At 36.4% G+C, this 26,235-nt stretch overlaps 1 protein-coding gene and 1 long non-coding RNA gene across 4 annotated transcripts in view; one reads left to right on the top strand and one right to left on the bottom strand.

Moving 5' to 3' along the window:
- The first annotated feature begins 9,480 nt into the window (after positions 1 to 9,480).
- Positions 9,481 to 17,812, top strand: LOC125131181 (uncharacterized). The gene is made up of 2 exons (XR_007135869.1): positions 9,481 to 9,577; positions 17,640 to 17,812. It is a non-coding gene; the product is annotated as an uncharacterized LOC125131181 (long non-coding RNA).
- The window catches only part of LMO3 (LIM domain only 3), a 59,467-nt gene continuing 46,630 nt past the window's right edge, over positions 13,399 to 26,235 (bottom strand). For all 3 annotated transcript variants that reach the window (XM_047787467.1, XM_047787468.1, XM_047787466.1), the window contains one exon: positions 13,399 to 16,313. In XM_047787467.1, coding sequence (XP_047643423.1) covers positions 16,208 to 16,313 — 106 coding nt within the window. In that variant the 3' untranslated portion in view covers positions 13,399 to 16,207. The remainder of the gene's footprint in view (positions 16,314 to 26,235) is intronic.

Raw genomic sequence — 26,235 nt, 5'->3', positions numbered from 1 at the left:
TAACTGCCCCGTGTCTGCTCCTGCCCACCCATCTACACGCAGGTGTCTTACTCTGATAACCTGGATCCTAGCCTTTGACCTTGAGCTCAGTGCCTCCCGCTGGACTCCTTCAGGTTTGATTCCCTTTCATTTCTTTTGTTTTACATCATTGAAAAAACTCTGCTTTCACTTTTTGTTCTCTCTATTATTCCCTTAAATAATAACTTTTCAGAGTCCCCTTCGTGGCGCAGCGGTTAACGAATCCGACTAGGAACCATGAGGTTGTGGGTTCCATCCCTGGCCTTGCTCAGTGGGTTAAGGATCCGGTGTTGCTGTGAGCTGTGGTGTTGCCGATATGGCTCAGATCCCGAATTGCTGTGCCTGTGGTGTAGGCCAGCAGCTACACCAGGTGGTATTCGACCCCTAGATCTGGAACCTCCTTATGCAATGGGTGCAGCCCTAAAAAGACAAAATGATAATAATAATAACTTTTTCGTTAGGCCCCAGCCTACCTCCCAGTTTTGCCAACTGTCACCCCATACTGGGCAGTATTTGTATGCCTTTAAGTGGACACAAAACTGAAAATTTTACCTAAAAAGTGATCATCCATGAATAAATGGTTTTCACAAGAGTCAGCTGTGGGCTCAGTGTTGAAAAATACAACTGGCTGACCAAAGGGAGAGCCCACAAAACATGCCTGGGAAAGTCAGTGATGTTTAGCAAATTGGGGGAAATACTAAGAATTCTAAAGAATCTTAGCAGAAATAGAACATGTACAATTTTGCTGGATCAAATTTCAACATGACAGATATGGACACACAAGTTCATTTGTGACAAAGAGAATCAGATTATGTGAACATTATGAAATCCCTACAATGTGGAAAAAAAATCTCTCCAATGCATAGAGGAACCATTTCAATTGGCCATGGATTAGTGAAGTTGAATTTTTATTTATTTTTTCGTTCCTTTCTTTCTTTTTAGGGCCATACCCATGGCACATGGAAGTTCCCAGGCTAGGGATCTAATAGGAGCTGCAGCTGCCGGCCTACGCCACAGCCACGCCAGATCCAAGCCTTGTCTGTGACCTACGCCACAGCCACATCAACGCCGGATCCCTGACCCACTGAGCGAGGCCAGGGATCGAACCCACATCCTCATGGATACTGGTCAGATTCATTTCTTCTGTGTCACAATGAGAACTCTCTGAAGTTGCATTTTTATTTGTAAAAAGTGTGATATTGATATCATACATAAATCTAAGATGCAATGCTCATAAGTTGTGGCTCTTAATATGTTGCACACTGGGCAGGCTACTGTCCCCACTTCTGAGCTCCACAGCATGAATTTATGTGAAAACACCAAAAATGTTCAGAGGAGAGCCACTAAGATTATCCAAGTTTTGGAAAATAAGACCTTTGAGAAAAAGTTGAAAGATTGGGGATTATTCTGGATGAAGAACAATTTCATGATGATCATGAGGATTTTAAGTTTCTTATTCAGAGAATAGTTGATAAGCATTTTCATCTATCACAACTAAAGGCAGAAAAGAAGGGAAAAGGCTGAATGTGAAACACAAAGGATTTAGATTCACAGGGAGAAATGTTGGCTCAAGAGGAGGGTCAACCATTGGGAAGAATATTTAATCTCCATCTAAACCTTGGTGGGATCTTGGAAATTTGGCCTGTATGCGTGCCTGCTCTTATGTAAAAGCCAGGCACATACTAGCTCTTATTAGGAGAGAGTCTGTATAATGAGCTATTTCCTTGTTTAGGAAGAAGTTAAGATGATTTTACCTGTTTAGCTTTATACTCTGACTTTGAAGCAAGACTAGAAGTAATCTGTAAGGCTGATCCATTACCTTCTGTCCTGGCACTTCATGTGGGTCACTGTGTGAAAGAACTAAGTGGATAAATGAAATTTACAATTTCAGAACCCTCAATTCCATCTAGTGGTAACCCCAAGAGTCTTTTTGAAAGACAAGTGGAAGAAATGGTTTTGAGAGAAGTAAAGACATTCAAGAATAGTTTTTAGGATCATGTAGGACTAATAGAAACTAGTATTTCTAGTTAGAATTCTGTTTTGGCGCTAAAAGGGCAACTTGGAAATGATATCTTCACATTAACATATGTGAGTTAGGGGAACACATAATCTGTCACTCTAATTTCTCTCTCTCTCTCTTTTTTTTTTTTTCTTTTTAGGGCTGCACCTGTGGCATATGGAAGTTCCCAGGCTAGGGTTCAAAGTGGAGCAGCAGGTGCAGGCCTATGCCATAGCCATGGCAACACTGGATCCAAACAGCATCTGTGACCTAAGCCACAGCTTGCAGCAATGCCGGATCCTTTACCCACTGAGTGAGGCCAGGGATCAAACCCACATCCTCATCAGTACTAGTCAGGTTCTTAACCCACAGAGCCACAATGGGTGCTCCCTGTCACTCTAATATCTTTAGCACATTACCTTGCCTATCTCACAACTTCAAATTAAATTTAAAATTTCGAATGAGAGAAGGTGAGATTTGCCTTACAATTCCAATACATTGTCTAAGTCGTACAGTTGAAAATTGCTAAAGAGTATGGAGTAGTACCTTTCCCACCCAACTGCACAAAATCCAATTTCTTCAGGTTCCTCATCGTGAACATTCTTTTAAAGAGTAAATACCTATATTTCCAAGTTCTTTTCTAAGGAAATTCAAAAGCCATGTGTCTACAACTCACGTTCTTCCCCAACAAACCTCCATCTGTTCCTGTATTGACTGTCTTCTAAGTGTCTCAGAAGTGGACCTTCTCTCCAGCTCTTCTCTATTGCTTTGAAAGGCTCATTCTTTTCAGTGATATCAGCTGGGCTCCCAGCCTATAGTCTTACCACCTCCACTGCACCTTTTGTAAGACCGCTAGATTGAACTTCCTGAAGTGTAAATCTCATCCTGTCCTCCTCTGCCTTATAACCCTTCAGGGGTCCTTCACCCTCTGTGTCAGTGATACCCACACCTGAAGAATCATCAGGAGCGCTGTGGAGATTTTTAAATGTCTAGATCTCAGAATACAGCAACACACCTACTGAATTGGAAGATCCAACATAAACACATATGTACGTATACATGCATGATAACGTGCACACACACACATCTATACTTTTCAAACTCCATAGATTCGGAGACCAATATCCTACACTGGTGTTTTGAAACAAGGCCCTTCGTGGAGTTCCTGTTGTGGCTCAGCAGTAAAGCACCTGTCTACTATCCATTAGGATGCAGTTTCGATGCCTGGCTTGCTCAGTGGATTAAAGGAACTGTGGTGTAGGTCACAGACACGGCTTGGATCTTGCATTGCTATAGCTGTGGTGTGGGCTGGCATTGCAGCTCTGATTTGATCCCTAGGATGGGGGACATCCATATGCTTCGGATGCGGCCCTAAAAAGAAAAAAAAAAAAGAAATAAGGACCTTCCTCCTTGGATTTTAACCTATAACTCATGTTAATTGCAATTTTTTTAAACCACTGAAATTTCTTCTGCTTTAACGTCATCGTACATGCCTGGAATGACTTTCCTTCTTTTCCTAATCTATTGGAAACACTCCTCAAGACTCAGCTGATTTTTCTCAGAACTTAGGGCTGATACCCTCAATGTTTTAGGCACTCCTTTCTCTCTGTTCCTGGAAGTATCTTGTGCATATTCCCATCCATTCCATTATTATGGAGCTCTTTTCCCCTCACTTCCGCAATAGATTGCAAGCTACTTGTGGGTAGAAAGCATGTCTTGGAGCTTTGCCTGACGTTTCTTACTTCTCCTCTCCACCCCTTTTTCCTCCATACTTCTGGATATTGCAATGTGATTGGTTTATAGAAATTACTGAATAAGTGTTCCTAGAACCATGGCGGGGGGGGCGGGAAATGATGGCTGGAGATGCTCTTCAGATGATGCTTTAGAGGATAGTGAATTTTTTTTTTTGTCTTTTTGCTATTTCTTTGGGCTGCTCCCATGGCATATGGAGGTTCCCAGCTAGGGGTCGAATTGGCGCTGTAGCCACTGGCCTACGCCAGAGCCACAGCAACACAGGATCCATGCCGCGTCTGCAACCTACACCACAGCTCATGGCAACGCCGGATCGTTAAGCCACTGAGCAAGGGCAGGGATCGAACCAGCAACCTCATGGTTCCTAGTCGGATTCATTAACCACGCGCCACGACGGGAACTCCGAGGATAGTGAATTTTTAAGTTAACTTTTCTGCTGACAGAGGAACCTATAGCACTTAGAACCGAGGCAGAGTCAGACATAAGATTAATTTGGAAGGTGGTTAAGAAATGGAGAGGTTTTATTTGAAGGACATAAGGTTGTAATGAGATTTTGCATTTGCAATCCCCAAAACACCCAAATTAATGGATTTCACAAATTTTGTATACATATTCAAATATATCTACATATTTCTAATTGGGAAAATGGGAATGAAGTGGGTGACTATTTATTTCTCCAAGTGAGATAATAAAGAACAAAATCTATTATCTACCATCATCATCTTTTCATAAAGAAAAGGCTACTCGTATACCCCCTCAAAGTAGGACATATGAGATTGAAGAACTATTTTTGAGTAAACATAGTTGTATAAAACACTCGTAAATATTTTTTTCTTCAGATGAGAGAAAAACTTCACAGATGAGGGATAATCTTCAGACAGGATTTGAGGAGAGGCAGAAAGACTTTCAAAACTTCCTTTATATCCAAAGCAGGGATCTGACATTATCTCCTCAAGGTGAAATAACCTTGAATGGCCTGACATTTGCACAATGGCTTTCTTTCTGATCTGTCTGTAGTTCCAACTAATTACTTGAAAATACCTTTGCTATTTCCCTGCATCCTTCTGCCTATATTATTTTATGACAGTCTAATAAGAACTCAGCCTTCCCCACTGACCATATGTAAAATTAGATAAATTGTAATATTCTAACAGAAATGCTACCTTTACGTTGAAAAGTCAGGGTAGAGTTGGGGTTATGTAAGATCAAAGAGAAAATAAGACACATACACTAGAAAATTTACCTCCCTGCTTCTTTTGTTAGAGGATTATGGGTTCTCATGTGACAAGAGGGAATGAAATTGGGAGGAGAAGAAATGAAACCATAATGTTGTGTCTTACAAACTCAGTGCAGAGATTCCCTTCTCTGAATCAGGCTAAGGCTGAAATCACAATGTACCAGTAAAATTTCTCAAGTTTCTATAAACAAGTATATCAGTTAAGGGGTTGCTTTAGACCACATGTAACAGCTACAGTGACAAGATGTCCAGAGGTAACCTGGAAGTTCAAGTCTGTTCAAATCTCCCACTGGGGTTTGATCCACAAGCTCCGCTTTCATTCCAGGCAGGAGGAAGGGACCAATAGAGAGGAAGAAGTGGTGCCTGGATCAGCAAAGGCAAAAGCTGCCCCCAAAACTTTCAGTGACTCATTTTTGCCTCTCATCATCCAGGATTGTGTTAAAAAAAAAAACAAACCTTGGATGCAGAAGAAGCCGCGAAATGAAAATGTTTGCTTTGATACATCACTGCCCTATATGCTATTAGTAAAAATGAAGGGGAAGGGCTATGGCCTGGACATCTAGCAAGGTCTACACAGCAGTAGTCTTCTATTTTATTTTTCCTTAAAATCCCAAAGAATTTCTAAAGCAAGAACACAACTCTGCTGCTATCTCACATGAGATGTCATGTTCTTTACATCCAGCGAGCTACAAAGAGGATACATTTCTTATGCTCTCTTTTCTAAGTCTGTTTGTTACATTAGCTAGAATAATTTAGGGTAAAAATCCCCACATCTTGAGTCATATTGGACCTTTCCCTCTTGCTTGCTTTACATTTCATCAACTGTCATATTTGGTAAAATTTATCTTCTTCATACTGCTCCCCCCACCCCCAGTGGCTACTCTGCTGTGTAAGTGCTTATCTCTTTCCTTGGTTTTTACAAAGTTCTCTTGACTGAACTATCAATATCCCCACTTGTCCTTCACTACTTCACCCTGTACATTTCAATTAGAGTCAATCTTCTTAAACTTTGGCATTGACTCTGCAATATATCTTTTCAAAATCTTTGATGGGTGGTTTCTATTGCTTATCAGCTAGAGGAGTCATCATGAAAATAATTGCTTGGTGAATTTAAATTGAGGGTGGTCCCTGTAAAACACTAACATCCCCTCCATCTGACAATGTTCTTCAAGACTGAATCTAAAAAAATAAATAAATAAAATAAAAAAATTAAAAAAATTGGAGTTCCTGTTCTGGCACAGCAGAAACAAATCTGACTAGCTTCCATGACAATGCAGATTCCATCCCTGGCCTCGCTCAGTGGGTCGGGGATCCAGCGTTTCTGTGAGCTGTGCTGTAGGTTACAGACACGACCCAGATCTGGCATTGTTGTGGCTGTGGGTAGGCCAGGGGCTGTAACTTCCATTCAACCCCCTGCCAGTGTGGCCCTAAAAAAAAAGAAAAAAAAAAAAAGGCTGAATCCAGCATCATCACTGCAGCGGCTTGGGTTGCTGCTATGGTATGGGTTTGATTCCTGGCCCCAGGGAACTTCTGCATGCTGCGGGTGTGGCCGAAAAAAAAAAAAAAAAAAAGACTAAGTCTATTGTGAAGCCTTTTCTAATGTGCCCAGACAGAAAAAAAATCAATTCTTTCTCAGTGTCCCCAGAGTATTTAGTGGATATTTCTGCTTTCTAGGTTATTACCTTCTTTCCATGGTTAATAGCTATTTGCTTTGTCTTCCCTCAGGCAATTGTTGTTATTATGCAGGAGTTATTCATTGTATTCCTCAGGGGACATGGCTGAGACCCTGCCATGCAGTAGGTGCCCAATATATGTCTTATGACCGACTATGTGGATATAGTGATTATTGAGTTCCTCTGGCTAAATATCAGAAATGGAGGCTATCCTAGTATGCTAGGCATATACATGGCAACACACACACACAAAACAATTGTGTCTGTCTGGCACAGACACAATGAATAAAATGTCTGAGATGAAAAAAAAGACAATAAGAACAATTTTACCACCCAATATCTCTGGCTATGGCCTAGATCTATAATTTCTTCTCTGAATATCAGTACTGTAGAAGGAATTTTCTAGTTTGCTCGTTGAATGCTCACCTGTAATTGTTATTCTTTGCCCCAGGTCTGCCTATCTGCACATCCAGGCTGATTAACCTCCATCAGGGCAAAGAGCACTTCCAAATCTTAGAGGATTTGGAATTTATAAAAATAACAATAATAATAATACCTGAACACTATACACTAGACCTTTCATTAAGGACTTCACATAGATTGTTCCATTTAATTTTCAATAAAATGGAGTTCCCGTTGTGGCGCAGTGGTTAACGAATCGACTAGGAACCATGAGGTTGCAGGTTCAATTCCTGCCCTAGCTCAGTGGGTTAAGGATCCGGTGTTGCCATGAGCTGTGGTGTAGGTTGCAGACGTGGCTCAGATCCCGTGTTGCTGGGGCCTACAGCTCCGAGTGGACCCCTAGCCTGGGAATCTCCATATGCCATGGCAGTGGCCCAAGAAATAGCAAAAAGACAAAAAAAATAATAATTTTCGATAAAACTTACAAGGCAGGCTGTATCACCTATCTTACAGATGAGAAAGCTGCTATCAATGGAACTAAGTCATTTTTTTTTCCCAAAATTATTGTCACACTGATGGCAAAATTGATGCTGCTAAACACTGTTTTCATGTTTAAAATAGTTTTGGGGGAAAAATCAGGGTTAATTGGAATGAAGATAATTGTATTTTGAGATAAAGAATAACCATATTTACCCAAAAAGTAATCAAAGTCTATATAATCCCCACAACAACAATTTAGCAAGAATTAGGTCTTATCAAACATCCTCAGTGTTGGGTGAGGTAAACCCTCACAAATATGAAATATAGGTAGTTAAGCCAAGGTATCAGCTCTTGACTTCCCCATCCTTTCTTTACTTTCTTTGTTTCAGTGTCCAACTAATATTGTACAACACCGATACCCTCTGTCTAAATGATTTCTCCTACTTTTTGCTTTTACTCAGCAGCTGTTTGGTCACTGCAATTTCCAGGTTGAGGACCCTTTTCTGGAACAGTTCACCTTTGTTCACCTTGTTGTGCCACATTGCTTTTTCTCTCAAGCTCTGTATTTTTGGCTTTCTGGGTTTCTAAGATAGTGGCTTTCAAACAAACTTTTTTGATTGACATCTACGGTAAGAACTATACACAGACACACCCTTGAAACATAACCTACTACTCATTCCACCTGTAATGTGTTTGAGTTGAATTCATGGGTCTACGAATGTACTCAAAAAGGGAAAAGTTAATGTAAAGTACACAAAATAGTTATAATACAAAAAAGCTAAATAAAATGGTATATGTGGCCTGTTTCTTCTACTGAATGTGTACAGTGTTAATTTGTATTTGTCTATTTTCCAAGTAGAGAGGATTAAATACAGAGAATTGTAAGTGAAATCATACCAAGAACACAAAGTACTAATCAACGCAGGTGGTAAGGCATCATAATCAGTTCAAAAGAAGCTTCAATAATTTGTGCAGGAAAGAGGATTAGGACATTTGGCTGCATGGATTCTATTCCTTATTTCTTGGGAGATAAAAAATCTCTAAATGATCCTATAGCTTATAATAAGATATTAAAATGGCATACATAAGCTTTCAGTAATGTCAGCACGTATCAATTTAGGAAAAAACATTGAGTTATAGGAAATTAGAACCTATACGAAAGACTTGGACTTTAAAGAGTTTCATTGATGTAAAAGAAAAACGCAATAATTAAATTATTGGCCAACTTAATGGCACTGACTCAAGTTTGAATCATTTAGGTCAGAGAAGCTCACTCTTTTAACCCAACCAAGGTTCAGAGAGTCAAAAACACAGATGCCATAACTTCAGCTAGTTGGGACAATATTCTCTAATTTTTAAAAGGAATTACTATTAATGTAACTTTAGAAAGATATGAAGCAAAACATAGTGATATTAATTTTTGTTATAGCCTTAAGTTTTTTTTAAGAGAAAATTTGACTCATTGTGAGATTTTCGCTTGGTTTTAAAGAAATTGAAGCTTATTAGATGGGATTTTATTGAAATGTTTAGAAGAATTTGACTAATCAATGTTTAAATGGTGGATCTGATTTATTAAATTTACAAGTTTTGGTTTATTAACTGTTTAAATGGTATACAAATGTTTAGAGAAATTGCATTTGTTAAAGTGGTATGATTAATAAATTGGACACTAAACAAAGAGCAAACAGCAGTGAGCATGTATTTCATGCACCAAAGTTTCTCAGGCAGAAAAAAATTTAGAAATGCCTAATATAATGCTACACACATGGATGGTACCCAATGATTTTTTTTTTATATACAAAGTTTCCTTGCTCTTTTCAGGTAATTTTTATCCCATTTTCAATTTTTCTCCCGTATTTTATACTCATGTGTCAATATCTGCCTCAGATGTGGTTTCTGTGTCTTCACTCAGCCCCTGCTCCTATTCATGCTGAATGAAATATTCTCTAAGAAGAATACAGGTCAAGGTTAACTTTGAGGCAACTGAGCAGCTCCATCAAACTTAGACTGTGAAAGGTGGGTATTCATAGGGATATATGAGCCAGCCATGTTGAAATTCAACTAAGGCATCATGCAACTAAAAATTCTTGGGGCTTCCACTGTGCTTTGAAGTTGAGCAATTACAGATTGTCTATACAATTCAGTTTGACCACATTCTTATGTAATCCTCACAAATCTAAGATCTTCAGGTTAAGGACTAACTATATACTGAAAACACAGGAACACTTACAGTATGGAAGTCCCTTAGGACCACTTAATATGGAATAATTTAGGTTTAAAAGGACCCCAATATTTGGAAGTGGCATTAGTGATGGCAGGAAGCAGTTTAAGCAATGGGAGGAAGAAGGTCTTGGGAGGTTTTTCTGTGGTAATATGAGGACCCAGGTAATTGCATTTGGCTCTTGCCTATGTTAAGGATAGCTGCTTTGCCCACTATGCCTTCAACCAGGCTTGCCATTGTAATAGGAGACTAAAGATTTCCTTAATTATTTGGCCACATACCTGGACCCACATCCTCTACATGTTATGTATTTTAGACCAGTGAACACACCGTTTGACACAGATTGCTATTCTGACTTTCAGTTTGTTTTTAGTCATCTTATGGATGTAAGCGATAAAATATCAAAGATGGGTAACACATTCTTTTTATTATCTGGATGTCTGAGACTGATCTAGCCTCCCTTCATCATGGCATGTTTTTTCTGATCTGGGAAACTGCCAGCTTCTACTCATCCTCTCAAGGTCTATGCTGACTGCCTCTTGTTCCTGATAGTGATCTGCTAGGGATCCCTGATTCTTCCTGGCTTTGCAGCCTCAAATAAATTCCTTCATGGTTGAAAGAAGGAGCTCCCACGTGGATTGTGCTTAGGAAAATATAATCACTCTTAATTCCAATTTTCATCTTTAAAGATGGCTTTAGCTCTGAAAAGTTTGAAATTCTTGCTCAAGCTCAGATGACCTCTAGTTTTTTACTAGAACATAATAATAGTGATGATGATAATAGTGATAATAATATTGAAAAGTCTATAAGAGACAGTGCAGTGGTTAAGCTCTAGAGTCAGAAAACCTTTTTTTTTTTTTTAATTTTTTTAAACTTTATTTGTCCTTTCTAGGGCGGCACCCGTGGCTTACGGAGGTTCAAGGGTAGGGGTCTAATTGGAGCTGTAGCCGCAGGCCTACGCCAGAGCCATAGCAACGCAGGATCCGAGATGCCTCTGTGACCTATACCACAGCTCACAGCAATGCCGGATCCTTAACCCACTGAGCAAGGCCAGGGATCGAACCCACATCCTCATGGTTCCTAGTTGGATTCGTTAACCACTGAGCCACAATGGGAATTCCAGAAAACCTATGTTTAAATATCACTATTTAGTTGTATCTTGGACAAGTAACCCTTCTTTACTTTTAATATCTGCAAAATAGGGGTTAATGTAATCTACATTATGAGGGTGTTGTGGAAATTACCTGGGCAACGAAAATGTGATACGTTATTAGATGCTCTTGATGATGGGACATATGATGTTACATGTTAGAAATAGACTGTTTTTTACTTTATGTGAGTTTAAGTCTTTTGCAGAAGCGGGGTTAAAAAAGATTTGAATAATCTATTATCTGAATTCCTCTTGCTCTCATTTTTCTTTGTACCGTGTCCACTAAATTTGGTGTAGTTAACGACAACCACCTTGCCCATAAAGCCAGAATACTCTGCAATCAGCTCTGCTATGCCAATTTCATGAGTATTCAGCTCCTCAGCCCAGAATACCAATTGTGTAAAAAGTGCAATGAATTCCAATTCACTTTTGATTGCAATGATCTGAACCAAACACGAAACCTAGTTGATCCAAGATGATTTGGGCTTTACAATGTTGTGCATTATGTGATCTGCACACTCAAAAACAGGAATATCTTTGAATTTAACATATTTTCCTTTTCAGAAAACAGAATTCTTTTAATTAACAACATTTAAAAAAATTTCAGTATGTGTAATTGTTAACACCTGCTATGTGTTGCCAACAGATGTTTCTTACTTACCTAAGGGAACTGTTGTAATTATTCTATAAGCTTAGTGAAATGGCATTTACCAAGATAGTTGGGAAACCTTAGTTGGTGACTTTGTATATAATATCTGGCATTTCTTTTAATCTTGTCCCCTATTACTGCCACATCCTCCCCAACCTGGCCCACTAAGAACAAAAATGTCCTTTTGGGGGGAGTACCTAAAAGTTTCAAAATAATCTACATGGGAAAAAAATCTGGAAAAGAATGGATGTGTGTATATGTATAACTGAATCACTCTGTTGTACAGCAGAAATTAAGACAACATTGCAAATCAACTATACTTCAATGAAACTTTTAAAAATAAAAAGGTCATGTGTATTTCAGTATTTGTGAAAAGTTCCTCAAATTTTGTGTGTTCCAAAACATTGTAAAATTTAAGTGTTTTAGCAGCTAATCCTTATAGTGTTCAACATGGAAGTCTTACATCTTGATAATAAATGTAAAAAATATACTTTTTAGAAAAATAATACCCTACGAATAGCTTGGCTTCGAAAGAAGCTATAGCAAAAATGCGTTTTCTTGATTTTTCTGACCACTTAGAGGGTTTTATAAGCCATAGACTCTCAGAATTCTTCCTTTATGATACTAATCACACAATTACCTACAGGCATGTGTTAAATATGACACTGGTTTCCGCCAAATAATGGGCCAATTGCAAACAATGAATAAAGCGAGGCAGCTCCATTTATAACGGCTGTTTCAACTGAGTGCTATTGTAATCATAGTGATCTGAGGGTGACTCATTAATTAATTGATGTTCTTTTGTATTATGTGCTATTGAGTTAATGAGTAATTTGTGTGAGATAATTCTCTGAACACATTGATTACTTGAGATATTTTCTAGAGCTTTCATACCAATGACATACTGACTAGGTGGAAGATGGCATTAGCTTTTTTGTGTGTGCTCATTATTCCTAAGTTTGGGATGTAAGTGGGCCCCTAGGAGGCTGAGTGCTCAGAGCCAGCCCCGTCACATAGTAGGTACTCTGTAAGTGTCCATGGAAATAATGGCTATATTAAAGCCTTGCTTTCTATTACCTTATATTGCATTAAAATCACATTTAGGAGATATCTGTGATGGCATTTTTAAGGAAAAGTAATAATCAAAGGGCTTTTGCTAAAATTGTATTCTGCGCTAATGGTCTATTACAATAAACATGCAGATTGTTTTTGCAACTTACTGAAGTGAGCACTAAACATGTTTGGCCTATATCATTTCTATGAAATTGTTTAAGTGACTATCCAGAGAGTTGTTTGCCTAAAGTGAGAGTTAAAAGGAAACCACTTGCTTATGGTATGTTTTACTACGGATGTAATTTTGAGCACCCTGTTTCAGTTAAGGCACAACATCCATCGCTTTCTTGAAAATGCAGAATTTAGTTGAGGGATTTTTTTTGTTTGTTTGTTTTAGTTCATTATGCAGGAACTAGGAAATTTGAAATTTAGTCTGACAAGAGCAACACGGTTGCTTTCAGAAAGATCACTTAAAATTTGTATAAATGTACCAGATTACTGCCAGCAGTTGCTACCTTCATTTTTGACAGTTTTGTTTTCCCCACAAAAGTAAATAGCAGTAAACTACCTAGCTCGGAGATCCTGAATATAACCTTTAGAGAAAGCATTTGAGGTACTTTGTGCTTATGACTTACCATTTGAAACTAAATATCCTTACACACTTTTTTCCCTTCTAGATATCACCTTAGACTTTGCCAATTAAGCACAATCAAGTAGTGTAATACCCCCTTTTATTAAAAACATAAACCCAAATATTAGAAAAATGAACGAAAGAATCCAGCAGATATTTATTAAGCAAGATGAAAGTGAAATTACAAACACAGGTCAGCTTTTAAACTCAGCCAGCACGCTGGAGGAGTGGAGGTGTCTGGTCCTTCATCATAGGCAGCCTACAGGAGACGAGTGTGAGGAGGGGAGCTTTCACTGCTTGAGAAATCAAAGCTCCATCGGAGGTGTCCGACTGGAGGCTTCAGATAACAAGCTAAGTGACGTCAGGGATACACAACACAAAGAGGAAAGTTGACAGCAATTCAGGGACTTTGAGTAGTCAAGACAATTAGCTTAGTACTTCAGGTCAAAACTGCTACTATTTATGGGCAATTAGCTGTAAAATGGCCTATTTCTGTCTTGTTCCACAATTTTATGGAGATTAAAGATAATCTAAGGAGATTAAGGCCTTAATCTTTAATCCAGGTGAGTAATTTTGTTTGTAGTAAAAAGCATAAGAATTAATTCCCAAAGGATTAAGCAAAAGAAAAGGCAGTAAAAACCTGTTTGGTCTTGGGTGGCAAGGATAATTGAACAGCTTCAAGAAGCTGAGAGAAGTGTGTTCCCAATTTGCAAGTATTTTGACACAGAGATAAACATATGCAAAACCATTTAAATCTTAAAAAGATCATTTGCGAAAGATACTGACAATTAAAATTTTACATCCACATGAATGTCAAACGACTCTTAATGGAGACTAAGCAGGGCTGCTCAGTGAAAACCACTTCTCATGTGTCTCCCCCATCCTCTTCTCCTTTGTTCTGTTCTGTTTGGTTTTGGTTATTTGGTTTTGGCTATGCAAGTCTTTTCAAGAAACAAATGTAAGGCTCTAAGACTAAAATAATAGTTATTTTGTGGAGCCCAAACTGTGTGGGCCCCAAACTGCTATTTTTGAAATTCTTTTTTTGGATAGTATCTCAAATCTGGGGGATATGTGACTTGAACACTCTTAACCATGAAGCATTTGTAAAAATACATATCATTCACTTTTCACAGAACCATTTTCTTAAAAATGAGGAGCAATATCCAGACTCACATGCATGTTCATAGTAAAGCTTTGTTTGAAAACAACTCAAATCCACACCTGCATTATTTTCAGCTTAATATTTTGGCCCCAAACCAAGAATTCAGGTATCACATTTAATTTTCATTTGCAGTGCATTTATCGTTAGGACAAAGTATGTATGCAAATAACACTGGGAAATACTGTTTCTTATACAAGTGATCAAGAAAAAAAAGCAAGGAAAAAAGAAAGCCCACAGCACTAAAGTTTGCTCTCGCAAACATGTGCCTATTGTGGAATTAGATTTGTTGAAAAGTAGTTCTCATAAAGAGAGCAAAAGCAAACAAGCAAAGTGTGAGCAACCCAGAAGAAGGGAACATAGTCTCATCTTTATTTCCTTAATTGCAGTTTAAATAATCGGTCTCCATAATTTTTGTTTCTAGAAAGCTTTTTTTCTTTATCAGTTATCATGTAGGTAAGAGAATGATTTTTCACCTTTAAAAAATGGAATGACAGATTACAGCCTAAGGGTGATCTGAGTGGGTAATTATTTAGAGAAAGCAATGAGAGTAAGACACGTCACACTTTTAAAGCGTTCACTTTTGAACGTTAAAATAAGTGGGTAAATCCTGAAAAATATATAATCACCAGTCCTCAGCTTTTTATCAATCCCTTTGTTTCTCTTCTTCTAGATTTTGTGAGCACTACGTTGCTCTGATCAAAAGTAACTTCACTCCTCAACTATCACAGCTTCAGTGTGCATTATCATGGTTTCAGTAGATTCGCACTCAAAACCTTTTAGTGCCAGAAATGTATCAAACCGTGAAGTTATTATACCCTTAGCTCATATGGAGAAATCTGGGCAAAATTTGTACAGGAAATTTATCATTTTAAAAATCATCTAATAATTGCAGTAACACTTTTTTAAAGTAACCCTTTGGAAAATTCTTAAATGATACCCAAAGGCACTAGTTCACGTAAGGGGTGAATGGCTGAAGGAAACAAAACAGAGCCATTGAATAGTAAAGAGCACAAAAAAGGATATTAAAAGGATAACTGTTAAGCTTTAAAGTTATTCTAAAAATGGCACTTTTCACGTTGGTAAAAAATGAAAGTGCTTTAAGATGAAATTTTTACGTATTTTTTAAAGCTGATCTTTAACCCCCTGAAAATAGGGGGTTATAATGAGAACACTGATAGACTCTAAATCATAGTGGTAATAATAGTGGATGTTGCTAAAATGCTTTGTGTGTCTTTCTTTTTCAGTATTTTTAATGTTGATAGACTTGCTTTATCTATATGTGTATCATTAGTGAGATTTGCTCTTCAATTCTTTACTAGAAAGTTACAGCTCATTTAAAATAGCTGGTAGATACAGAAAGCATAAATATACAGTAAGTTTAAACACTGATTGTACTAAATGCAACAATACAAAGAAGCAAACAGAACACAAATGGTAACACAATAAAACTGTATTACATTTGTGCTTCAAATATTACAATACATTATATACAATAGTCCAAAATAAACATCTCATGCCAAGTGACACAAAAAAACGAATAGCAAGCAAAAAAATCCAGCAATATGTACATTACTTTTTTCTTTAATAATAAACATTCAACTCTGAACTGGGGCAATTTCACTACATACAGATGCAGTCCGCCTTTTATTCCATATAACCATCCTGCTTTCCTATATCTACGCTATTCAGTTGATTCCTGTGTCAATTCTTATATACATGTGGAGCAAAAAAGATAAAAGAATGTAGTGCTTTGTATTCTTAATGGGGTGATGTTGATAGATCAGCGAACCTGGGGTGCATAACCTTCTTTCATTAAACCTTCCTCGTAGTCCGTCTGGCAAAGGATCATGTTATTCTTTAGGAAAAATTTGTCTCCAACACAAAATCTGAAATTAATAAAAAAAAAAGTGTTAAGACCATTTCACTTAGTGAGATCTATGGATTTGAAGATTTCTTAATTATAATTTCACATGGTAATTTCCTGAATTTGAAAGCTTGTCTTAGAAAGTTGCCTTTATTGTCAAAATCAAACCATTCAGGTCTTGTAATGAAACACTGCACACAAAATTTGAAATCCTACCTTTATATATAAAAATCATAGAAACATTGAGGAAAACACCTTGGGCAGCAAAGGTGATTTTTAAAATTTTTTTACCACGTTGGAAAGAAAAAAAGAGCTGATCTATATTTACACTCATCAAAATAAGGAAAAAAAGAATGGTAATAATATTTTACGGCAGTGATTATGGAAGCTTTCATCATTGCCTAGTTATACACTTTATTAAAAAAAGTAAAAGGCATTAAAATGATTAGAAAATAGCTCATTTTAAAGCTTCTCATTTAAAGCTTCCTTTAATGTTCTGTTATTACAATGTGATTCAGTTCTAGTAATTTGGAAGTGATTGTTCTGAAGTGAAAGTTGTTTTAGCATCAGACTGGATTCTGGGCCATAGCACTTTGTTTGTGGCAAGTTCAACAACTATGAATGAAATAGCCAGTGTACCTCTAAGAGCACTTCCAATTAAACCAACGTAACCTGATGAACTTCTTAATACTGATGTGATAAATAAACTAGTTTCTAGTAGCTAATTGTATATTTTATTCTATAAAACATTGTTTAATGCGCAACACTGTAATGTTTTTAATAAGCACTCTTTTTGTATAATTTCCCAGTGGTGACACTTCGGACACAATTAAGGTCAGAAATAAATGCCTGGGCTGTTTCTGGTACATTTAACAATAAAGTAACTCTGAGGAGATCTGTATATATTTTTAATTGTAGCAATTTAACCTTCAAACAGCAGTGTCTGGTAGAGTTGACCCAGTAAAACTACTTGTAATTATACAAGTTGACCTCACTGACCTTTGATAGTGGTCTCTCTTTATCAGATAGTCAATTTCAAATGATGTTCAAGCAGAAATCTTAGTGGATAGATTAAATTGTGTCGTGAAAGCCATCCTTTAATGTTTTGTGAAGTTGAAGGTTTAAATGAGGAGCAGTTGGGCTGATTTACATTTGCAAAGATTGGAATGCTAGACAAACAGCAAACCTATTTATTTTCCAACTGGGTAGCTTTGGAAATTTATCCTTATTCTAGCTAAGTAGATAGAGGGGAAAATAGTGTAATAAAAAAAGTAGATTGAAAAGAATTAGCTTTCCTCTTAAAGGAAGATTGGTCTGTTTATTTGTGGAATTTACTTTTTTTCCCCAGGATTACTGCCTGCTGATGATGCTGATTGAAAGTACAGACTATGCGCTGATCCTGAAATCCTGGAGTTGTTTGTGGTCAAGGCCATTGGATACAATGAACATTCAAGTTTGGACTCTTAAGTATATCTTCTTTTTATTAGTCGCAAACTATAAACTTGAAATATTATGTTAAAAGTGTGTTTGAGTAAACCATTTTTTGCAGATTATCCTGATCAGTAAGATATACTGAATAAAAGGAATTATTTCTTTTCTTAGGCAGGCCTAAGTAGCCAAATTAGATACTTGTCTTTTATGGGAGATTACATAAAATAGAGTATAGAATATATTTGATTACCATTTAAAAATTCTTCACTTTATATTACTGTTGAAATTAATTGAATAAGCTCATAAAATATCACATCAACAATAAATAATTTTAATAAAATACTCTTGGGCTCCAGCTGATATTATTAAATCTTTTTCCTCTAAAAACCAATTAAACTGGAAATATTTTTCAACCCCATACTATCTAAAATTTTGCTTTAATTTTTTATAATGGTTATTTTTATTTATTTATATTTCTTTTCTGGCCATCCTGCAGCATATGGAGTTCTCAGGGATCAGATCCAAGCTGCACCTGCACCACAGCTGGTGCAACACTGGGCCAGGGATCAAACCTGTGTCCTAGTGCTGCAGAGACACTGCTGATCCCACCATGCCACAGCAACAATCTCTGCTTTAATTTTTTAACAAGTCCCCAAATTCAATTTGCTATCAAATAAAAACATGCTTTTGTTTTGTCATGTCATTTCATTCTTACCTTCAGGAGAGTTTAGTAATTTTTATTTGTAGATTAATACATTCAGGGTAATTAAAGTGAGAAAAGCACTGAACCAAGAGCCTGGGGGTTTAGCTCTGGGCCCTGTGGCTCTCACCTATCTAATGCAAGATATAGGGTGTATTTCATCCTTTCTCTGAGTCAGTTCTCTGTGGTTAAGATAAAACAGTCACATCTCTGGATGGCAGGAATGTTAAAATAAGGACATGAAAGGCAGTGAGACATTTACAACAAATAGGGTTCAAATCCCAACCTTCCACTTATGATACTGAAAATGAAACTTCAGGATTGTTATCTTTAACATCATTAACTTTCGTATGTTGGCGGTAAAGAGTAGAAATGTAATATGTAAAGCCTTCCCTCTGTTTGGACTGTAGGCAGTTAAAAGAGCTACCTTTTGATAAAGTACTTACCATGTGCTAAGGCTTAGCATGTATATACAGTGATCGCATTTATTCCTTACATATCCCAAAGAGAAAGTAAATATTATCATTGTCTTTTTCAGATGAAAAACCTAAGGCTTCTTCCCAGTACGTTAAAAACCTGCGCAAGGTTCCATAGCTACAGTATGCACGGTAGAGGAAAGAAAATGACCCTGGTCTCTTTGGATTCGTGACCTGGAGGCAGTAGGGCATGAGGCCATGAAGTTATACAGGCTTTGGTATTACTATTACTCCTTTACATAAGTTTTAAAAAGTCTTCCGCTCCTCCAATGAGATGTTGGTAATATAATTGGAATTCATTGAAATATTTTGTTATTAATATGTTTTACCCTGGATAAAGTACATCTTATGTGCATACCAATTTATATTTAAAGATCAAGATGAAACAACATAGGTGAGGAATGTCACACACATAGAACTTAAAACAGCCTTGAAAGCTATGGTTAAGAGCAGATTATGGCTACTTTGCAAATAGAATTGATAGCCTCCTTTAAAACGTTTTATCTATAAACATGAAGAAATTAGAGAAATAGCAGTGTAGATATCAGACATCTACCAAAATAATCTACAACCATGACTTTGTAAGAAAGACCAATTTCCAATGTTATATAACCAGGTCCCAATGAGATGTAGTATTTGCTGAAAAATATAAAAACAGCGATGGCCAGATGATACTGTATGAATGTGTATTAATAGGCTAAAGTACTTGAAAATAAACTGATAATCTTCCTTATAATCTAGTCCTAATCGCTTGTGATATAGTCACTCAATTAATTCTGCCTTCAGTAAAAAAATGCGTTAAGGGATAAAAATATGCCCGATCAGATTATTAAGCTATCTAATCTTAATGTTTTAGAATTAATCATAAATTTAATTTCCAGATACTCTGGAGTGACTCTAGTTGAATTCATATGGTCTTAGAGACTTGGAGAGTACAGAAACTAAGTATAATTAATAAATGATCCCTATAAAATATTGGGCTTAGAGAAGTTTTGAGCAAGTTATCAAATGCCTGTCGCAAAGCTTTTGTTTGTATCATCCTAAGAATGAAAATGTTAACTTAGTCATCTTATTTTCCTAAGGTTAGCGACAGCAAATTATATTAATTTTCATTTCCAGGGCACTTTAGAAATAGGGGGGAATCCAGTCCATATTTCCAATGTCTCTACAGTCCTATTTAGCATCCTCAGTTACTAAAAGAGACTTATGATACCATATTTTCAGTAAGAGATTCAGGGTATATACTCATTGTACAATTGTGAACAAATTTACTGTCTTTTTCCAATGGCAGCCCCGTGGTCGTCACATACTGCATTCTCAACAATCTTTTCTGTACCAAGTTACACTGCCCACACCCCAAATCCTGCTATAAATTATTTAATGTCGATCTTACTTTAACTCCACTATATCTGTTTACATTTATATTGACTTGGTCAGAAAATAAAATACCCATCTTGAAACAGGCCAGGGTCCTTCTATTGGCTCTGAATCCGAGGCTAAAACCAGACTGCCTGGGTTCAAATCTTGTGCTTACCTTTTCCTATCTGCATAATCTTGGGCAAGTTAGTTCAATTCTCTGTACTTCAGTTTCTTCATCTGTAAAATGAGGCTAATAATAATACCTACTTCAGGGTTATTCTGAGTATTAAATGAGTTAGCACATGTAAAACAGAACAATGTCTGATGTGTGATCAGCACTGTGTAAGAATTTGCTGTCATTATTTGCTAACAATAATCTTCTGACCTTTGCTTAGCTGTTCCCTAGCCAGGGATATTTCTCCCTTTTTTTCATCTACTTAAATTCTAAAAAAAAAAAATTTTTTTTTTTAAAGGGACTATAGGAGTAGTGGAATAAAAGGTACAAACCATTAGGTATAAAATGAGCTACAAGAATATATTGTATAACATGGGGAATACAGCCAATATTTTATAATAAATATAAATGGAGTATAATCTTTAAAAATTATGAATCACTATTACACACCTTAACTTATATAATATTGTCTAGCAACTATACCTCAACTAATTAAAGATTCTTTAGTTTCAATTCCCTTCATCAGTATTCCCTGATCTTGGGAGTTCCCATTGTGGCTGAGTGGAAATAAATCCAACTAGTTTCCATGGGTATGTGGGTTTGATCCCTGGCATTGCCCAGTGGGTTGGGGATCCGGCGTTGCTGTGAGCTATGGTGTAGGTCACAGACGCAGCTTGGATCCCGCATTGCTGTGGTGTAGGCCAGCAGCTGCAGCTCCGGTTCGACCCCTATCCTGGGAATGTCCATATGCCACAGGTATGGGCCTAAAAAGAAAAAAATGCCATGATCTTTCCCAAAGCACTTATTGATTGATGTCTCATTTATTCTGGCATTTCAAATTTTCTCATGAATGTGTAACAGGTTTCCCACTCTGGGCATCAGTGCTGGGTAAATGATGATGAATTATATATGTGTGTATATATAATTGAACCCTTTGAAATACCACCATAACCTGTGCTATCACTTGAATTGGGTGATCCATAAATGTTGGTTCAAATAGACTTCCTCTAGAACTGAACGGTTTTAAACAACGAAAGCATTTTTTGTTTCTTTTAAAGAATTTATTTTATTGAAGTATCATTGATTTACAGTGTTGTATTAATTTCTGCTGTACAGGAAAGTGACTCAGTTATATATATATATATATATATATGTACACACACATATATATATGTACACACACACACATATATATGTACACACATATATATATATGTACACACACACACATATATATATATGTACACACATATATATATATATATATTCTTTTCCATTATGGTTTATCCAGGATATTGAATATAGTTCCCTGCGCCATACAGGAGAACCTTGTAGTTTAGCCATTCTGTTCATAACAGTTTGTACCTAGTAACCCCAAACTCCAAATTCTTCCCTCCCCTAACCTTCTCCCCCTTGGCAACCACAAGTCTGTTCTTTGCGTCTGTTTCCATTTCATAGATAAATTAATTTGTGTCGTATTTTAGATTCCACATATAAGTGATATCATATGGTATTTGTCTTTCTCAACAAAGGTGTTTTTGATGAATAATTTAAATTTGGATTCATGTTGACTTTAGTGCATGGACTTCCTCCTACATTTACAATTTCCTCTCTCCATTCCCTACTCCTTTATGTCCTTACCAAACTCCTTCTCTAATCTTTGAGCACACTGAGCCACTTTTCATTTCCGGAATGCATTACAAGCTTTCACACCTCCGTGCCTTGCCTGCCGCTCCATCTGTCTGGAAAACCTTTTCCTTGCTGCTCCTAGGCTTCCTCACCTCCCCCACCCCCACCAGACACACTTCTTATATCCCAGCCACTCCCGGAAGTTTGAAAACCCAGTGCATCAACCCTTTGATGCTTCCTTAAGACTTCAAGGACAGACCTCTCTTCCCATAGTGTAGATCTGTTTAGCACTGGTTACACTCCTCTTCTGTGAGTCTTTGATGTCCTTTCTCTCCCATAGCTCTAAATACCCACAAGAGAGAAACTAGATTTTACTCACCTCTGTTTCCACAGGGCCTAGCACAGTGCTTCTATTCCTTAATATTACACAGTTCTACATATTTGAGGCAATCTCTTTACAAACAAGCTTTTTTTATTCCTTCTCATATAAAAATATCATTTAGTTTTCTAGAATTTTCTAAGCAGGGGGCTTACTTAGCTTTAAGAAGTTAACCTATTACTCAGAATTTTCTAATTCTGATGAGATTCAAGTTATCAGACAAGGTGCTCAAAATAACCTTACTCTGGTTCTTTCAAAATAGATACACCTTTAGATTTTTTGTTCAGAATTCATGTTTTAGCCATACTCTTCTAAAAAGAGGAGACCACCAATCTTGAAAATTCATAGTTGCTATTATCTTTTTTAAACATTCAGAAATGTTTTAGCTCTTAACAGTATTTTGATTTAAAAGTTTAAGACAGAATGAATAAATTTGCTAAATAAAATTCATAAGCATTTATCATACTACAATTTTAGATGTTAAAGTTTGCTTCAGGGAAAGTGCGTATAAACGACCTAATGGCCTTATATGTCACTTGAAAAGGTGCACTGCTGGGACAATGATTTGGCTACTATGAGTATAGGCTCATGTGGCAGATGGCTTTATTGGAGAGATTTCCCAAGCTAAAGTCAAAAGAGGAGGAGAATCTCCTATATTTAAAACCTCCCGGATTCAGAGTAACCAAATTTGTCTGCTCTGCTTGACTGATGAAGATTAGCTGACTTCTTGCATTAAAGAAGTTTGTCTTGTAGGGACAGGAGTGACAAGACAATAACTAAATGCTAATTGTGCATAACCAGCACTAAAGATATGCAGTCCCATTATGGCATGTAATAAATGAAGCGAACACAGAAATATATTAGGTACTTTAATAATGATACTAGAACAGTATTTTGCAGCAATGAGAATGTGAACAGTTTTAGAGTCAAAATTTAGGAGTGTTTGTCTTACTTGACTGAGTTCTACTAAGGAGATAGACTTAATTGTGAATGCAACTTTTTATTTCAATGGTGAAATAAAATTGATGTACGATTTGTAAATAGCATTAACAACCTACAATTACTTTGCATCATAATAGAATTTAGGCTGGGTTTAGTACTTGAATGATGCTTTAATTTTCTGTGTAGAACATGGATAAAATAGGTAAGCCTTCCCTAATAGAAAAATGGACAAAAGGAATAAACAGTTTCCATACAGAAGAAACATCAAAAGGCCACTAATAATCTAATAATGCTAATTAAAAATGGTAATGAGATACCATCGTTCATCCCTCAAAGTGTCAAGAATTTCTTTTAAAATAATAATTCCCATGAAATTTGACACATTTTTAAGTCTATTATATTCCAATAAAATTTATATAAAATAAAATAATTCCCAATGTTGGAACTTACATGAGGGAATGCATTGTTTTTACATTTCTGGTGTGGGAATAATTGGTATAAGTTTTCTGGAGAGCATTTTTTCAGTACATATCTTAAGCTTTTAAACTATTACATGCTTTCTCTAATTTCGCTCCCATGAATTTATCTTGACACAGATTTCAGTATTTGTTTATAAAGTTGGTATTATGTTGCTAATACTTATAATATAAAAATTTGAAGAAACAACCTACATACCTGATGATAGAAGACTGATTTAATAATATATGACGTTCTATCCATAAAACTGAACACAAGAGGGCTTAAAATATCACAAAAGAATTTTTAAGGGCAGGTAAAAATGCACACCATATTAATGAAAAAGTCCAAGTATCAAATATTAGGATTTTTTCCTTTAAAATGTTTATAGGTGGACATAACATAAAGCATACACTATGTATCATTTATCATATATGCAGAGAAAAATGTATGGCTAGCTAAACACCAAAATATTAAAATATTAAAATATTTTAGACAGGGAATAATTTTTTTTCTATTTTCTAAATTCTCCACTATAAATATGTAAGCTTTTATAACAGATAGGCAGTAAATGCAGTAAATGTTAATTGTTGCATAAAGATAACTATTGTTATCAAGTAAACAAAAATATTCTAAATTTACTACTGTACTTTAAAAATATGTACACATATAGAAATACACATGCATATTAATGAATCTGTAAGGATGTGTAGTTATTTTCTTTTTGTATTGATATCTTCACAATAAAAAACATGTACATTTGCCAATTTATTCTTGGCTAAGTGTCACCATAGGCTGAATCAACCTACTTTGATTCCAAGTATCTGTTGGGAAGACTCAAGATGTTGCAAGATGACTTCTTGAATTATTTTCCTGGGTAAATCATATGTTTTGAGCTATATTGGGCCACATTCTGAAAATCTACATTTAACAAGAGACATTATTGATACATCATGTATGAAAACCAAGTTAGTGAAATATGGTAAAAATAAATTAGACTAATTTTTTAAATATCAAAGTAAAAACTAATTTTTGAGAACCTGTTGTGTCTTGGACTTATATATTTTTTTCATTTAATTTTCAAAATCTGCAAGATAGGCATTAGTGTCTCCATTTTAAGGAAGTGCCACCAAATTCAGAGAAATTAGGTAACGTACTCAAGATTGTATAGCTAATTTATGGTGAGGCGGAATCTGAATCAAATTCTCACTGGAAACATCATGTTCCTTCTACCACTCTACAGCACCTCATAGGAGATACTGCATTTAACAGTAAAACAGGGCCAATTACAGTAACTGAGAACTCGACAAAACTAATATTTACTGAATATTTACTATGGCCAGGTGTTTTCACACCTGTGCTGAATTTATTTTCATTAAAATCCATCAAATGTAATTTTTGAAATGTATTTTTAATGACACGTACATCTTAATATTCTAATATCCTCTGCATTTATCACATAAACAGGTACTGTAGTATATAGCTCCCACTAGAAATAAAATCACAGTTTTCAATAAAGGGGGAATGAAGTCATAATACTTTGAGATGAAAGAGTTCTCAGAAAGTCACTAATCCAGTTCCTTTATGTTATAAAGGAGAAAACTGAGGTTCAAAGAACTAAAATGGTTGGATTATGCACACATTTTTTTTTGGTCTTTTTTTCGGTCCTTTTTAGGGCCGCACCTGCCGCATATGGAGGTTCCCAGGCTAGGGGTCAAATTGGAGCTGTAGCCACCAGCCTACGCCAGAGCAACAGCAACAGGGGATCCAAGCCGAGTCTGAGACCTACACCACAGCTCACGGCAACACCGGATCCTGAACCCACTAGGCCCAGGGATCGAACCCGCAACCTCGTGGTTCCTAGTCGGATTCGTTTCCACTGCGCCACGATGGGAACTCCAGCACACACATCTTGTTAGGGAGAATCCAGACTGGAATCTAGGTTTCTAAATTCCCTGTGCAATATTCTTTCCATTCTCCAATGCTGCCCCTCTCATACTGATAACTTATAATATCCTTATCAGTTAATTATTAGCCATATCCAACCTCATTGCCAAAGAGATCTGAAGCAACTTGAAAAGTACATACACAACAAGGTTAAAAGTCAAGATAAGAAATCAAGATAGGCCAACTATAAATATGAAAAATAAGATGAATACACACTACTTGCCCTAAATTCCTGTATATTTTCCTCAGTGCAAATTTGCTCACAGAAGTAGTACTGAAAGTAAAGATATTTTTAAACCCACTTTTTAACATACAGAAATACACTAAAGAATAAGACCAAGTTTTCTGTAAAGTTTTCATATATATATATGTATATATATATATATATATATATATATGTAAGTTTTCATTTCCTATCACATCCTATCCTATGATGTAGTTCTTTGGCGG

Source organism: Phacochoerus africanus, chromosome 7, assembly GCF_016906955.1.
Source record: "Phacochoerus africanus isolate WHEZ1 chromosome 7, ROS_Pafr_v1, whole genome shotgun sequence".
Taxonomy (NCBI): Eukaryota; Metazoa; Chordata; class Mammalia; order Artiodactyla; family Suidae; genus Phacochoerus; species Phacochoerus africanus.
Note: the sequence above shows the minus strand (reverse complement) of the source record. Positions and strands in the feature narration are given on the sequence as shown.